Source organism: Scyliorhinus torazame, chromosome 16, assembly GCF_047496885.1.
Source record: "Scyliorhinus torazame isolate Kashiwa2021f chromosome 16, sScyTor2.1, whole genome shotgun sequence".
Classification (NCBI taxonomy): domain Eukaryota; kingdom Metazoa; phylum Chordata; class Chondrichthyes; order Carcharhiniformes; family Scyliorhinidae; genus Scyliorhinus; species Scyliorhinus torazame.
The window spans coordinates 10,061,225-10,078,882 of record NC_092722.1 but is presented as its reverse complement, the minus strand read 5'-3'; the positions used below and the strand labels follow the sequence as shown (position 1 = coordinate 10,078,882).

General features: G+C 41.4%; 1 protein-coding gene across 1 annotated transcript in view; it reads left to right on the top strand.

Annotated features, from left to right (window-relative positions):
* spsb1 (splA/ryanodine receptor domain and SOCS box containing 1) overlaps window positions 1-14,573 on the top strand; it is a 113,352-nt gene extending 98,779 nt beyond the window's left edge. The window contains 1 exon segment of the mRNA XM_072477921.1: window positions 11,469-14,573. Coding sequence (XP_072334022.1) covers window positions 11,469-11,596 — 128 coding nt within the window. The 3' untranslated portion in view covers window positions 11,597-14,573.
* Window positions 14,574-17,658: the final 3,085 nt, after the last annotated feature.

The following is a 17,658-nucleotide window of genomic DNA, read 5'->3' as shown; positions in this document are numbered from 1 at the left end:
AGTGTGCTATCAGTCATCCTGTCCCCGGGTGATGAACAAGGATACTATCAGATTTCCAGAGCTGATTAGAGGCACTCGGCAGCTGGACAGCAGCTGTTCTGTTACTGACCCTAGCTTAAAGCACTTGTTTCACTTGGTAACTTGCTGTACTTTCTCCTACGGAAGGTTTTTTGAACACTACATGGCTTTTTGGGGGGACGGGGTGAAAATGAACAGATCACAGTGACACGATGTGCTTGTCTGAAAATCTGCATGATTGGCACCCACCACCATGCGCTGCATCTGCAACGTCCACTCTTGGTAGGTCACTCTGGAGCAACGCAGGTTTAAGGTGATTAAAGGATTTGATGGTGTACATGGGAACTATTTTTCTTAATAGGTGAAGTTCAGAACATAGAGGCGTAACCTTTCCTAATTGGTGTGAGGACAATTGGGTGATGTCCAGATGGTGCTTCATCTGCAAGGGTGGCGGGCATCTGCAGTACTGTTTCCCAAAAGTTGTTGAGGCTGGGGATCAATTGAAAATATTGGAATGGAGATTGATGGACTTCTGTTTGTCAGGGAATTAAGGATTATTGAACCAAGGGGGGTGACTGGAGTTGAGATGTAAATTGACCATTCTCTAATTGAATGGTGGGGCAGAATGTCCTCGTGTTCCGAGTTCCCCAAGCTTGCCCCTCTCTCGCTCTTTCGTTATTTTGCTCGCTCGCACACTGTTAACAACCTCTGTGGTGTTCAATCTATTTATAATTGTTTGATACATGGATAGGTTAAACTGTTCAAATATCGTGGGATAGGTTAAACTGTTCAAATATTGTGGAATCAGAATCCCTTCATTCTCATCCCAAAGAATGAGATTTGCTCTTTTAATGACCGAAGGCATGATCTATTTTTTTTTTCCAGCAACCATCAATGGAATGAGCACACCCTGTTCCTATTTTGGATATAGGAATTCCTTCTATATCTTAATTAATCTTAAGCTTTATTAGTGTCACAAGTTAGGCTTACATTAACACTGCAATGAAGTTACTGTGAAAAGCCCCCAGTCGCCACACTCCGGTGCCTGTTCGGGTACACAGAGGGAGAATTCAGAATGTCTAATTCACCAAGAGCACGTCTTTCGGGACTTGTGGGCGGAAAATCCCGGAGCACCCGGAGGAAACCCACGCAGACACGGGGAGAACATGCAGACTCCGCACAGGCCGTGACCCTGGCTAACCATTGTGCTACCATGCCACCCACTGCAAGGAACACACTAGTGTTATGGGCGAGGCGTTTTCAGAACCCCAAAATTTATCATGGGAGTTCAACCAACCTCTCCCTTTAATGTATTTGTTGCTTTTCCTAGCACACCGCTTTTTCCCAAGGTGTGATATTACAATTATGGACACGTGGGTTTTTAAACACAAAACACTATTTATTCCATGAACTCAACTTAACATCTTAAATAAACATTGAATCTCTTAACACCCCTTCAGAGATAACTCAGAAAATATTGCAACAGTAAATAATTCCTTAAAATGTTCCTTCAAACTTCCAAGAGACTTAACACCTTTAAACAGTATCATATCAGGTTAAAGGATATATATATTTTCTGCAGAATGGCAGAGATATATTAGCTTGGGTGACTTCAGCTCCAGCACCTTGCTTTCTTCCTGCAAACTCTCTGGAAACACACAGACACACACCAACTGCTGTCTCAAACTAGCTTTCTACTTTTAAACAGCTTTCAGCAAAACCAGCCAGGCACTTTTCAAACTTGCAAAACTCTAACTGCAAAATGGCTGACCTGAACTCAGCCCCACCCATTCTCTGACATCACTGCTTTTTTAAAGGTACTTTGCTTAAATATCCATGTCTTAAAGGTATCCTCACATGACACCTCCCCCCAAGAAAAAAAAATAAACCATCAACTTCAGGATGGTTTCATTTTTCACTTTTGCACCATCCACTAAGAAATGTACACAGTAAATATACATTTTCATTTAAAGAAAACAACACCCTCAAACAGGTATAATAATATAGTCCATTTTTTTTTTTGTTCTTCTTCCTCCAACCAAAATCCTTCTCGATTGACAGTCTGTTTGAACAAAGTCTCTGCACGATCCATCCAGTCCTCTATACCTCGGCATTTCTCTTCAGAATCAGATACTTTAGTTCAATCTGACCACAGAGTCCCTTGCAATTCTCCAATACAGGAACATTGGTGATCACCGCTTTCAGGCAGTCAAATGCCTGTTGAAAGTCCGCTGTCCATTGACATTTTTTAGGTTTCTTTAGCAATTCCATCAGTGGAGTAATCACGCCACAACTTTTGCACAAATGTTCGATCAAATCCACTCGTGCTAAGAAATCGCATTATTTCCCTTCGTCTTGCGGATAACGGAAACTCCGCAAGGAAAGTGATTCGGGCTTCTCCAAATTCACTTTTGGCTAGGTTCATCACCAAACCCGCCTCCTGAAGTCGATCGAAGAACGCTGTTTTAAATGTTCTTTCCATGTCTGGAAGTTGGAAATAAAAGCAGATTGTCCCACTTTCTCAATGCAATCCTTCAAACGTGGGATAGGATAAGAGTCCGCTCTTGCAACTGCATTCACCTTTCGATAGTCCACACAACCGTTGGGTACCGTCTTGTTTAGGTACCATCACGACGGGTGAGCTCCATTGGCTGCAACCCACTTCAATTATGCCATTCTTCAGCATACTCTCAATCTCTCTGTTAACCTGTGCCAATTTTAAAGGATTAAGTCTATATGGATGTTGTTTGATAGGAACAGCATTTCCCACATCTGCATCATGTATAGCCATTTTAGTACTTCCCAATTTATCGCTACAAACTTGCCCATGTGATATCAATAACTCTTTCAGGTCAGTTCATTTTTCCTCTGGAAGGTAACTTAACAATTCATCCCAATTTTTAAGAACATCCTCATTTTCCAATTTAATTTGAGGTATGTCAAATTCACAGTCATCTGGATTTGGTTCGTCACTTTGAGTTAGAATCATTAAAACCTTCTCCTTTTTCTCTTCTTCCCTTTCAAAGTACCTTCACATGACACACTCGGTGAGTCTTCCTTCTACCTGGTGTTTTTAACCACATAATTCACCTCACTTAATTTCCTTTCAATCTGATGCTGTCCACAAAACTTAGCTTTTAAATGCTCCCCTACCACTGGTAACAACGCTAAAACTTTATCCCCACTGCCAAAACTACGAACTTTGGATTTCTTGTCCGCTACCTGTTTCATTACATTTTGTGCAACTTTCAAATGTTGTCTAGCCAATTCACCTGCTCTATTTAATCGTTCCCTAAAATTTGACACTTAATCCAATAGTGTAATTTCCGATTTCTCACCCACCAATTTTTCCTCAATCAATTTAAGTGGTCCTCTTACCTCATGACCAAAAATGAGTTCAAAAGGACTAAATTTGGTAGACTCATTAGGTGCATCCCTAATTGCAAACAATACGAATGGGATTCCTTTATCCCAATTCTCTGGATAATCTTGACAATACGCCCTCAACATTGTCTTTAATGTCTGATGCCACCTTTCTAACCCTCCTTGCGATTCTGGATGGTACGCAGTTGATTTTAATTGTTTTATTCCGAAGCTATCCATAACTTCTTTGAATAACTTTGAAGTAAAATTCGTTCCTTGATCCGATTGAATTTCTGTGGGTAGTCCATATCTAGTAAAGAATTTAAGTAATTCCTCCACAATCCTTTTAGCTGTAATATTACGTACTGGAATGGCCTCTGGAAACAGTAGACACATCCATTCCAGTCAAAAGATATCAATTCCCACTTTTTGTTTTAGGAAGCGGTCCTACACAATCGATTAGGACCCTTGTAAAAGGTTCCTCAAATGCTGGAATGGGTATTAAGGGCACTGGTTTTATCACTGCTTGAGGTTTCCCTATCACTTGACATGTGTGACATGATTGACAAAATTTAACTACATCTTTACTACATTTTCCAGGCCAATAAAACTGTTTCTGGATTTTAGCTTGCGTTTTCCTTATTCCCAAATTACCTCCCACTGGTACCTCATGTTTAACAAGCAACACCTCCTTTCTATACCCTACCGGCAATACTACTTGATGAACTTCTGCCCACTTTTCTTCCGCCTGCATATGTACAGGTCTCCATTTTCTCATCAAGACATCATTTTTACGGTAATAACACTCTGGTATACTCTCTCATTCCTCTTCCGTATATGCTTTCTGATATATCTGTTTTATTTCTACACCTTTCTGTTGTAACTCTGCCAATTTTCCTGAACTAAAAATATCCGCCTCGTCCTCCACCTGTTCTTGTTCTTTTTCAACCATCTGATCAAAAATTGTTTCTGATAATTGCACTTCAACTTCATCTTCACTCTACGATTTCTCCTCTTGGCTTAACCTGTGACTTTGTGACCTTGTTACTACACAATCCGGAAAAATCCCAGGATATTTGTCCTTCAACACTTCAGTTGACTGATTTTCCATTGGCTTATCAACCACAGTAGGCATCACTCCCACCTGCGATCATTACCCAAGATGAACTGTATTCCTGGACAAGATAGTTTATCTATTACTCCTACTACCACTTCACCACTCTTCACTGGACTTTCCAACCTTGTCTTATATAATGGAACACTACTCCTCTCACCCTGAATTCCATATATCATCACCTTTTCTGGCAACATTCTTCCCAAACTACATAATTCCTCATCTCTTACCATGAAAGATTGACTAGCCCCTGTATCTCTTAAAATTGTGACTTTTTTACCTGCTCCTCCTGATACACATGAGTAAACTTTACCCACACAAGTAAATTCTTTAAATACATCTGGCACCTTCTTAACAATTACTTCTTGAACTTACTTCTATAATCGTTTGCACCTCCTTCGCTTCCCTTGGACTTTCCTTTACCACTCTAACAAACCCCCCTGTTTTACCACATCAGCCTTCCCAGTGCTTTTCTTCAAACACCAACACTGTGACTTTACATGGCCTAGTTTATTACAGTGAAAACATTTGAAACTTTTCATTTCTTTTCCACCCTCCTGGATTTCTTTTTTAATCTGAGGTACACTTTCTTTATTGTCTCCCATCAAATCATGTTTACCTTTACCACTTGAGTATTTCTCATGTCCCCAGTTTCTATCCCTCACCGACTGAAACTGATGTCGGAAACCAATCTTTGATTTATGAACTAATTCATAATCATCTGCCATTTCTGCTGCTAATCTCACAGTGTTACCCCTCTGCTCTTCCACATGCGTTCTCACTACATCAGGAATTGAATTTTTAAACTCCTCCAAAAGTATAATTTCTCTGAGCGCTTCATATGTTTGGTCTATTTTCAAAGCCCTTATCCACCTATCAAAATTACTTTGTTTGAGCCTTTCAAACTCCATGTATGTTTGACCAAATTCTTTCCTTAAATTTCTAAACCTTAGTCTGTAAGCTTCAGGCACTAGCTCATGCACTTAAGATAGATTTCTTCACCTCCTCATATGTTCCAGATACCTCCCCTGGTAGTGATGCAAACACTTCACTAGCTCTACTTACCAGTTTTGTTTGAATCAGTAACACCCACATGTCCTGTGGCCATTTCATTTGTTTAGCTACCTTCTCAAATGAAATTAAAAAGGCTTCCACTTCCTTCTCGCCAAACCTTGGCAATGCTTGGACATATTTAAATAGATCCCCACCAAGCCTTTGACTTTGATGCTCTTTCTCACTATCCTCATCACTATCATCCAACTGTACGTTTCCCTTTACGTCTGCCAATTTTAACTGATTGTCATGTTTCATGGCCATTTTCTGAAGTTCAAACTCTCTCTCTTTATCTTTTTCCCTGATCTGTATCTCCCTTTTTCTTTTTGTTCTGCTAGGGCTATTCTTTCTTCTCTTCTTTCTTCTCTCTCCTTTTCTTTTTCCTCTCTCTTTCTTTCTCTTTCCTCTCTCACTCTCGTATGCCAGCTGCTTTAATTCTTTCTCATGTTCCATTTGTTTAATTTGCAACTGAATTTTTTGCCATTTCCAATGAGCCAAACTCTACCTCGGGCATCTTAAATGCTTAACCACAGCCATTTTCGCGTTTTGTCAGGTAATGTTAACTGCAATGTTCTTGCCAAATCTAACCGTCTGCTTTTCATTTCTGTCTGTAAGGTACTACGTGTAACATTCTCCACCCCCAAAAACTTCTGAGCCTCTGGAAGAGCCATTGTTCACAACACTCTCTCCACTTAAACTAAAATACTACACCGGAAAAGCAACTGTCTTTAAGTTCACAAAAGCCAATCCAATAGATAGACTTTTATCCCCCTCGAGCCCCCAATTGTTATGGGCGAGGCGTTTTCAGAACCCCAAAATGTATCATGGGAGTTCAACCAACCTCTCCCTTTAATGTATTTGTTGCTTTTCCTAGCACACGGCTTTTTCCCCAGGTGTGATATTACAATTATGGACACGTGGGTTTTTAAACACAAAACACTGTTTATTCCATGAACTCAACTTAACATCTTAAATAAACATTGGATCTCTTAACACCCCTTACTTCAGAGATAACTCAGAAAATATTGCAACAGTAAATAACTCCTTAAAATGTTCCTTCAAACTTCCAAAAGACTTAACACCTTTAAACAGTATCACATCAGGTTAAAGGATATATATATTTTCTGTTGAATGGCAGAGATATATTAGCTTGCGTGACTTCAGCTCCAGCACCTTGCTTTCTTCCTGCAAACCCTCTGGAAACACACAGACACACACAACCTGCTGTCTCAAACTAGCTTTCTACTTTTAAACTGCTCTCAGCAAAACCAGCCAGGCACTTTTTAGCTGCTCTCAGCAAAAAATGCACATTAGCAATGTGGTTAGCACAATTGCTTCACTGCTCCAGGGTCCCAGGTTCAATTCCCGGCTTGGGTCACTGTCTGTGCGGAGTCTGCACGTTCTCCCTGTGTGTGCGTGGGTTTCCTCCCGGGTGCTCCGGTTTCCTCCCACAGTCCAAAGATGTGTGGGGTAGGTGGATTGGCCATGCAAAATTGTCCTTAGTGTCCAAAATTGCCCTTAGTGTTGGGTGGGGTTACTTGGTAATCGGGATAGCGTGGAGGTGTGGGCTTGGGTGGGGTGCTCTTTCCAAGAGCCGGTGCAGACTCGATGGGCTGAATGTCCTCCTTCTGCACTGTAAATTCTATGATCTATGATAAAACCAGCCAGGCACTTTTTAGCTGCTCTCAGTAAAACCAGCCAGGCACTCACATGACAATAGGCAATGTTACACAAAATTGATTGTGTCCTAAACGTAGTCTTGCTTTGTAGATTAGGATCATCTCCTTTTTTGGTATCTATTTTGTGAACAGCTGACCTCACCTAACTGATTCAAAGACTAGCTCAGTCCCACATGGGAGCAGATAATGTCCAACTCTGCAGTTCAATCAACACTGGATACAGAAATATAGTTATCTCAACACTCTTGGCCCTCCCCACACACTTGTGCCACCACTTCTTCCTCTGGTTGAATCAGATTGTTCAAGACCTCCTTATCCTACTTCAACCTTGAGCTGAGCTTCCAATCCTGTAATCTCCTTTATCAAATGTTGCCTCCTTCCACTTCCCATAGCTTTGCTCACCTCCATTCCTGCGTCCGGGTCATCCTTGCACTTCTGAGCTCCGGCATTGACCATGGCTGGCTTCCCATCACTCAATGTTTTGCCCTACCTTTATTCTTCATCACTCTGCCCTGACTGACCTATGTTGACCTGTGATTTCCAAATGCCTATGGTTTAAAATGTAAATTCTCATGTCCAATTCCTTCACGGTCTTGCTCCTCCCATTTAAAAAAAAAAAAAACTCTGTCCCTACAATATTCTCTCAGACACGCTAAGTCCAACCTTGACCCCTTTTACCCTACATTTGACAACCATGGCATTGACACCTAGACCTCTCTCTAGAATGTTCCTTCTATCTCCTCAATGTGCAAGTCCTGGTTCTCTCTCTGTCTCATTTGAGTGGCCTGTTATCGTTTTTATGTGTCTACTCCTCGCTCACCTGTTCATTTAATGCCCAGACTTGCCTTGAAAGAGATTCTAAGTTCATGTTAGTAAATGCCACCCTCTTCCTTTGTAAAATGACGAAATCATGTAGCATTTTCCTACAGACTATGGTTTGTCTCGCCCCACTGACTGCAAGCATTTATTTTGATATTAGTTTGGATAATCTTTAATTGGTTTACAATAATTGGCACTTATGGGACCGGGTAACTGGTGTGGAAAAAAATATGTCCCTTTAATTTGTTTCTCTTGAGCTTGGGAGGGGGTATACTTTGAAACCGTGAAAGGGTGGCCTTCTCCAAATGGCACTGATTGCAACTGATTTTTGAAATGTTTGATTCAGATACCGACTAACCTGTGACTTGAGGGATGTTGAGAAATGCAAAATTATCCACTATTATTGCAAAGATATAGCATTCTGTTTATTTTGATGATTAAGCTGCAGTGACGCACTTAATGGTGATTGCCTGAATTGTCCTTTTCTGGTATGTTCTGTCGGATTTGGTCTACATTGCGAGAGGGACTAGCATTCTGTTCTTTTTTTTTAAGTTTACTCTTGAATAAAACAGTGGATCTTGCTCTTCACCCACTTGTTCAGTTTGACCGTTTCTGCAGATCGCTCCGTGGAAAGTTGAGCTTTACTCCATTTGTTGCAGTTTAACTTTGTGTGGTGCACTGTCGGTGCTAGGCACTTAAGGGCGAAGGGGATCAAAGGATATGGGGGAAAACAGGATTGGGCTATTGAGTTGGATGATCATAATGAATGGTGGAGCAGGCTCGAAGGGCCGCTCTGTTTCTAAAGCAAGGAAAATGTGACTTGAAAGTGTAGCACCAGGTTATTCAACTCCGTATAAATGATTAATTTATACCAAGGGCTGTGAGGCTGTGGAACACATCACCAGAGTTGACAATAAAAGCTGAAAGACAATGTTGATGTACAAGGATGGATTTGTCCTGATGTTGAGTGTTGGCTAGGTCTTAAGTCTTCAAAGACTATGTGCATATACACAGTGAGGATTCAAGCTGGGAGATGTCCCTGTGCTTGCTTGTGCACAGGGCTCTGTCCAACACAAGACTAACCCCACAGGTGTAGGTCACATGGTCTCTTCACTTGTGTGGGCAGTACTGTACTCAGTCCCACACTAACCTTTAATATGCCAGACCCTTGTACTACAAGTCCCATGCTTAAAGAAAAAGGGAATGCAAGGATGTCGGGCCCAGGCTGGGTAATCCATGGGGAGGATAACAATCAACAAGGGCGACTTGGGTGAAACAAGCTGTTGTACGTTCTGTATAACAGCTGACTCAAAAGATCAATTTGGCTAAGGTCAGGTAATGGGCAGCACGGTGGCGCAGTGGTTAGCACTGCTGCCTCATGCCGCTGAGGAACCGGGTTCTATCCCGGCCCTGGGTCACTGTCCATGTGGAGTTTTGCACGTTCTGCATGGGTCTCACCCCCACAACCCAAAGACGTACAGGCGAAGTGGATTGGCCACGCTAAATTGCCCCTTAATGGGGGGGGGGAATTGAGTACTCTAAATTTATTTAAAAGAAGAGCAAGGCTTCACGCATTGACTCTGTGAATGGTGTTTTCTTTTGTATAAAAGTATATACATTATTCAGGCGAAGGATAACTGCTCCCCTGTGCTGACTGAATCATAAGCTTAGTTTGTACGTTGCTGAAACTGGGTATTACAAAACAAAAGCTATTAAATATGTTGGAAATTATCAATTCTGATTCCTCATCACATCTTGCAGCTGATTTCAGCCAATACGTTGTAACAACCTTTTCCTATTTTAAACCCTTTGCTGTGTTGTTTCCTGCTGCCTGCATTGATCTGAGGCGGGACTGCCAAATACCAGAAATTGAATGGATGTTGAAGACCTAATGATTCTGACCAGGTCATCGCTGGTTAAATATCCTTTATTCACAATCTCATTGCACCCTCACTGGGAAGCCCGAATGCTAGATCTCGGCAGCATCTGGAGAGAGGGAAACGGTTAGCGGTTCAGGTCAACTCCCTTTAATCAGAGCTGGGAAAGTTAAAACGTGTAATCGATTTTAAGTAAACTCATCCATTGTAACTAATTCAACTTGGAAAGAATTACAAAAGTGCAGTGTCATCAGACTGCACGAAAGTTATAATTTTGTGGTTACAATTTTTCCAATATCATGTTCTGATTTCATAAGAACATATTTTGCGGTGACCTGCTTGAATTAGGTTTTGTTCTGAATGGGGGCGGAACTTGGCTGTCAGTAATTTCGCAATCCAGCTCTTGGCTTGTAACATTGTAGGTAGCAGATGAGGAACATATCAGCCATGATAGAATGGCGGAGCAGACTTGATGGGCCGAATGGCTGATTCTGTTCCCATATCTTATGAACGTATAGTGTCCAAGTTGCTGGTCAAGTAAAGTTTCGTAATTTTAAATTAAATAACTTGCTTGTGATGGAAGTAGCCTTGTGGGAATGAATGGAGCAAAGTGTGGTCAATGGTTCGTAGGGCAAGGATAAATACTTAATTCAGAAAATTTTATCTTCGGCAACCTGGCTTCCTTGACCAGCTTAAGATTGGGATCAGTCTCTTTCTCAATTCCTTCAAGGAAGCAGTTCCACTGTCTTTGCTGTGTCATTCAAAGATGCTGAATCTGCATTCTGATCAGACATGTTAACACATTTAGCTGAAGGATTAGTTTCTCCCTGTGGATTTGAAAATGAATCCTACTTTTCACTGCAAAACTCTTAATTAATTTATTTTGTGCAATTGTGCAAAGCTGATTTATTCATTAGGACTGGACTGTAATCTGAAGACTCGTCACATTTCCATAGTGATGCTCTTCCTGTAGCACCTCGGGCAACCTTTTTGTGGATGTTAAATGTCATGAATGCTCCATGCACTACAAAATACAAGACACAGTGGGAACAGAAAGGAAAATAGTTGTGGCTAACTTGAAACATCTGTCTAATCCCATAAACCAAGCTATTGTATGCAAATACCTAGTGTGTAAATGCAACTCTGTCACTAACCTTTGGAAGTTAGTCTAGTGTAGGGAACACCAGGTCATTTCACTATATCACTTGGAAATCCTTTTGCATTTCTTGCCTGAAAATATTCAGTAGTTGCAATAATTTGTTTAATAATTCATGAAACCCGGGACACTAAATAAAATCAGTTGTATGTTAGAGTGGTAAGTGAAAATGGAGGGGAATAATTGTGCGGTAGGTGATATGTTTTTACTTTTGGACCTTTGACAATGTTGATGCCTTTTGAAGGTTGGAACACGTTTTGAGGAAGTGCATATTTTCCATGTTTAAACTTCTGCACAGCTCTTTGGTTACTGTATGTAGACGCAATGCAATATAGCATCATGCAACAAGGAGCCGTATTTTAACATTTTATTTTTCTCTCCTTTTCCAGCTGAACCACTGCCGTTGATGGATCTTTGTCGGCGTTCAGTCCGGGTCGCTCTAGGCAAGGATCACTTGAATGAAATCCACTCGCTACCACTACCAGCCTCTCTGAAGAGTTACCTTCTGTACCAGTGACGGCTTAAGCAATGGACTCTAAAAGACATGTATTCAGGCAGTTATTCTGCTTATCCTCCATCCATTATGCGGTGGGCATTATTTTCAAACTCAAATCATCTTTTACCCCAAAGCTCAGCAGCTCCATGAGATTTTGTTTTTTGTTTTTATTTAAACAAACGTCTTTATTTTAATATCCAATTAATTTTGAGGATCGAAAGAGGTTTTACATGTTGGGTGTGGATATATATTTTAGTGGATATGTCAATACAAACCTTTCCATTAATCCTTTCTGAAATCAAAATGCAAAACTAATTCTTCCAATTTGGGGGATTTGCTTGGTGTTTTTAATTTCAAAAGCAGCTTTCCTTTTTTTTTTTTAAATTTGGTGTAAAAACTCTTTCAAAAAATGGAAATCTATCCCTGTTTTCTGCCATAGGCAAATAGTGCTGAGGATTCAGTATATTAATAGCTGCTGTAGAAATCTTTATGGATAAACACTGCCAGGTGGTACTCGGGATAGTGAAGAGAGGAGGGGTTGGTGAAAAATCAGTTGGCTATTCGAGCGCAGGGGAAATTTTTGACAACTGGTCCCATTAGCGGCGTCCTTGAAGGATCCAATGGGAACTGTTACACTATTGATTTCCTTACCTCCATGGTCTTTTTCCTGGTAGAAAACTAAACCAAATCTGTTTTTAAATTATTAAATTACCTCACCTTCATTTTTATTTTGTTTGGTCCAATCTCTATTTTTTTTTTTTTGTTGACTTATTGCTTTATTCGTGGTAACTGAAATGCACAAGAATATATCTGCATTGTGAATTAAAAGACTGCTGTCTTTTTAAGCCAAACACTTCTATAAAAAAAAAAAAAAACCCACAAAGACTCTTACTAGCAGGTCTGGTAGCAAACTCCTATAATAGCTTCACTTCAGAAATAACTGTTCTGAGTGACTAGTTTTGGGAACTATACCTGATGTGTCCTAATGTGGTGCAGCATCGATTGGTTCCAATGTGCAATATGTGAATGAAATGGTTGTTTTAAAGCTATCTTGAAATAAAATTGAACTTTTAAGTTTGGGTTTTGTTTACTTCTAGAGCAAACAAAAGTGGTTGTGTGCGGAGTTGAAATCCTACAGCTGTCTGCAATAGGATATCCACAGAATGCCTGCTATACATGCCACTTGTTCAGTTTCCTGTCCTTGCTGTGCTTTTCATATATATTCTCCAACATGTAATAATGCTAATCTTTTATCACTTTTTCTCTATGCACACTTGCTGTTTTCCAAATATCTACATTTTTCTGTAAGGGCACTACTGATGCCAGTTTGTACAATTTCCTTGGTTTTTATTCTGCTTCACTTCATCAGCAGGGTGTTAATCTGGTTAAGAGAACAACCAAAATAGTTTTTAATGCACCCTGTACAGACGACATCTCTAAGAATAAGCATCTATTGAAAGCTGCTGTAGGGTGCCTTGTTAATGAGCCTTAAGCAATTTCATTTGTCATGTATTTGGAAGGGAAATCCTGTGTATCGAGGGGAAGGGATTGTTTAAGGGCAAACTTTTAAACTGAAGGTTTTACCAAGTGATGTCCATAGCTTAGAATTGAACTCTATATTAATCAATATTGAGACAGAGGCTGACCAACCTGATCATTAGCAGATATTTACAGTCAATATATGGTCGTGTAATGTGACCGGAAATAAAATGTTGGTCCAAATGCTTATGTTGGCTTAAAGCTATGAGCAGCACGGTGGCGCAGTGAGTAGCACTGTTGCCTCATGGCGCTGAGGTCCCAGGTTCAATCCCGGCTCTGGGTCACTGTCCATGTGGAGTTTGCACATTCTCCCCGTGTTTGCGTGGGTTACGCCCCCACAACCCAAAGATGTGCAGGGTAGGTGGATTGACCACGCTAAATTGCCCCTTAATTGGGAAAAATGAATTGAGTACTCTAAATTTATAAGAAAAAATAAATGTCGGCTTAAAGCTTCAATGTGGAGTAGGTGAGGTCTGCAGTGGGGTCATTTGATTTGGATGTTTCTTGGTGACTTCTAATTGTCCCTGATCGTGGTTCCTTTGGAGTTTAAATACAGCATGTAACTGCATCGAATGCTAACCGGATATACCTGCTAATTTCATCCTTTGCTGTAATCGCACAAAAGGGGTGTCATCTGTAAGGGTGTTTTTTTCCCTTTGAATACTTCTGGCCTGGGGAAGCTGAAGAGCTGCTATCTTCCATCTCCTCTTCCTCCTGTGCAAGCTTTTGTGATGAATCTCCACCTTCCTTCCATTCATCCGCTCCCTCGTAAACATGACCGTTTTTAAGGATTCTCTAAAATGAGCGGCGTTGGAGCCGCAAAGCAAAGAATTTTAGTCTATTGATTGTTTTACAAGAAAATGAAAATGTATCTGATACACACACACACGCACACACACACGGTTGCAATAATTGCCGGGTGAACTTGAAGCTCTTTGGCTCAACAACTTGTTGAACGGGAATCTTGTCAACCAGAAAAACTTTGCACCAATTGATTGCTTTTCTAATTGTACCTTTTGAAAAGCCCCAATAATTGCCCAATACCCACTGTTCCTTGAACGTCCTTGACTTGCTCGGCTGACTGCAGCAATGATCAGGATCTTTTTAACGTGTTAAATAGGGGGTGAGACTATATTATGCCAATCTAGATTGTTAAACCGGTTTTAATTTATTACAAGACTGTCCAAGTGGTTGCCTTTCTTGTGTTCCCCTTTAGAATGTTGCACAGACTGAGGGGGTGCATCTGTTCTTAATTTCAGTCATCAAGCTGCCCATTGTCTATTATTGAACCTGCTTTTCACTAATCTCGTGCAGCATGTACATGAACTTGAATCTACTGAACTGTCCTTAACAATATTCTATTATTGCAGTCCTGTATGATTTGGAAACATTAACTCTTTATCCACTATGCTGTAGACATTGTATACAACCTAATAAAGTCTATTAAGAATAGAAGAAATGTTGTGGTACTCTTCATTGCAAATGCCTGACAGATTAATTTAATGGATTTTTTTAAAGTGAAAAATATAACCTGTCCTTGGGATCAACAGTGGACAACAATGTCCAAACCACACTAGTTGAATTAAGAGGGTGAAGTTCTGTAGTGAGCAATGTTTTTGGCACAGTGGTTAGCACAGCTGCCAAATGTCGCCGAGGTCCCAAGTTCGATCCCGGCTCTGGGTTACTGTCCTTATTCTCCCTGTGTCTGCGTGGGTTTCACCCCCACAAATCCAAAGATGTGTAGGGTAGGTGGATTGACCATATATTTTTACTGTTTTAATAAAAAGATATACACGGCCAAACGGTACAAACACTAATTTAATGTTGGAGAAACAAGGTACCTTCCCCTCAGTACCAACGTGAGGGGGTTGGGGGTGGATACTCTGATTATTAAAACAGTTCACAACACAGTGGTACAAAAAACAAATGGTACACGCACTAAATTGCGCAAGAGAGATACCCTCGTCTCTGTACCAACAGAAGGGTAAGGGGGGGGGGGGGGAAGAGAGAGAGAGAGAGAGGGGGAAGTAGGGTTGTGGGAGGGCGGGAGTCGGGGTGTTGGTGGAACTGCCTGAACTATCTACGGAGGCACAAAAAGAAAAGAACCTTCAATTATGATGTGCCAGATTCCGGGAGTCCCCCAGAGAGGGTGAGGGGGACACGCTAAATTGCCCCTTAATTGGAAAAAATGAATTGGGTACTCAAAATTTTTTTAAATGAAGAAAAGAAAGTAATGTTTTGCAGCACCATATTGCACCACCCCAACGCTATTTTGCTATGGTAAAGTCTGGTGATAGCAGTAAATGCAAAAAAACAAAATGGGCAATGTTGTTGGATATTTCTAAGTCCTGGACTTGCCCAGATCCGCTTTGTTGGAACTCAGCTGGACTGGCCAATCTTGGGGATGGGGGGGGGGGCTTAATATTAATAACAATTGCTTATTGTCACAAGTAGGCTTCAATGAAGTTACTGTGAAAAGCCCCTAGTCGGCACATTCAGGCGCCTGTTCGGGGAGGCCAGTATGGGAATTGAACCCGCGCTGCTGGCATTGTTATGCATTACAAATCAGCTGTTTAGCCCACTGTGCTAAACCAGCCCTGGCAGGGAGGGAGATTGGCAGGGAGATAGAAAATGCATAACCAGGTTTAACTGTAGATCAGCAGTATAGTGTAGCCAACTAACCACTAATTTAAGATAACCAGTTGAACTCTTTTATCGTGACTCATTTACACTTACTGCAAACGATATACATTCATACACACACACTTGTTCTCTGCAAACAAAAGGAATATGTTCAAGCCATGCACCTTTTTTATTTAATTGCCCAGGAGCATATAATTCCCTACTTGCTTTCTCCATGACTGCACTTCACCCAATCCGAGTTGACTTGCTCACCTTTCTTTCATTTACGGGATGTGGGTGTCGCTAGTTAGACCAGCATTTATTGCCCATCCGTAGTTGCCCTTCAGAAGGTGGTGGTAAGCTGCCTTCTTGAACCGCTCCAGTCCTGGAGTTGTAGGTGCACCGATTGTGCTGTTCAGGAGCGAGTTCTAGGATGTTGCTCCAGCGACAGAGAAGGAGCGGCAATATATTTCCAAGTCAGGGTGGTGAGTGACTTGGAGGGGAACCTCCAGCTGGTGGGTTCCCAGGCATCTGCTACTCTTCTCCTTCTAGATGGTAGTGGTCTTGGGCTTGGACGGTGCTGTCTAAGGAACTTTGGTGAGTTACTGCAGTGCATCCTGTAGATGGTACACACAGTTGCCACTGTTAGTCAGGTGGTGGAGGGTTTGAATGTTTTGAGGCACGGGTAGCAATCAAGCAGGCTGCTTTGTCCTGGATGGTGTTGAGCTTCTTGAGTGTTGTTGCAGCTGCACTCATCCAGGCAAGTGGAGAGTATTCCATTACATTCCTGATTTGTGCCTTTTAGATGGTGGACAGGTTTGGGAGGGGGAGGCGGAGAGGGGAGAGACAGGAGGTGGAGTTACCTTAGGATTCCTAGTCTTTGAGCTGTCCTGGTAGTCACAGTATTAATGTGGCTAGTCCAGTTGTGTTTCTGATCAATGGTAACCCCCAGGATGTTGATTGTAGGGGATTCAGCATTGGTAATGCCATTGAATGGCATAGGGCGGTGATTAGATCCTCTCTTGTAAGAGATGGTCATTGCCTGGCACTTGTGTGGCGCGAGGCGAATGTAACCTATCAGCACTTTTTTTTTTTCTCCTGCAAAGTAAATTAATCTGGTTGTTTGAGGATAAAAGGTTCAGAAACATGTCTCAGCTATATTCCAGTTGTGTAAAGACTCCTTCCTGTTTTCTGAGACTGGAATTGCTCTGTTTTCGGGGATATGCGGTTAGTTGTCACAATTTCTCCCTTATCCCTAAAAGGTGCATTGAGCACCGAGAGAAACATTGGAAAAAGGTTTTTGGGTTAATTGAAAGATAATGGTGGATTCACTCATTCTTTTCAATAACTAAAAGTCAGTGGGTTACTTATTTCTCATCTCCTGGGATTTAAGTAGCTATCTTAAGCTCTTAAGATCAAAAGTTTGCTGATTGGAACCTGCATCTCCACCTGAATCGGATGGTGTTTTTTTTGTACATTTTTAGAGCCTGTGATTTGCATTAATGCTGCAAGTCGGTGAGGATAAAATTGAACTGAACTCTGTCTTCACCACACAACATTCCCTGGTCAGGATACCTTGCTGCCGTTTGCTCTCCCGGCAATACTCAAACATGAATTTGGAGCATGATATACCATGGACCTGTATCACAGGAGCCAACACATTCATGGGGTGGGTGTTTAAAACACCAGTTATGTAGGGCAGCGCAGTAGTTAGCACTGCTGCTTCATGGGGCCGAGAACCCGGGTTCGATCCTGGCCCACTGTCCGTGTGGAGTTTGCACATTCTCCCCGTGTCTTTGTGGGTTTCACCCCCACAACCCAAAGATGTGCAAGTTAGGTGGATTGGCCACGTTAAATTGCCCCCTAATTGGGGAAAAAACCCCACCAATTATGTTGACAAAAACAAATCTAATTGACTTCAG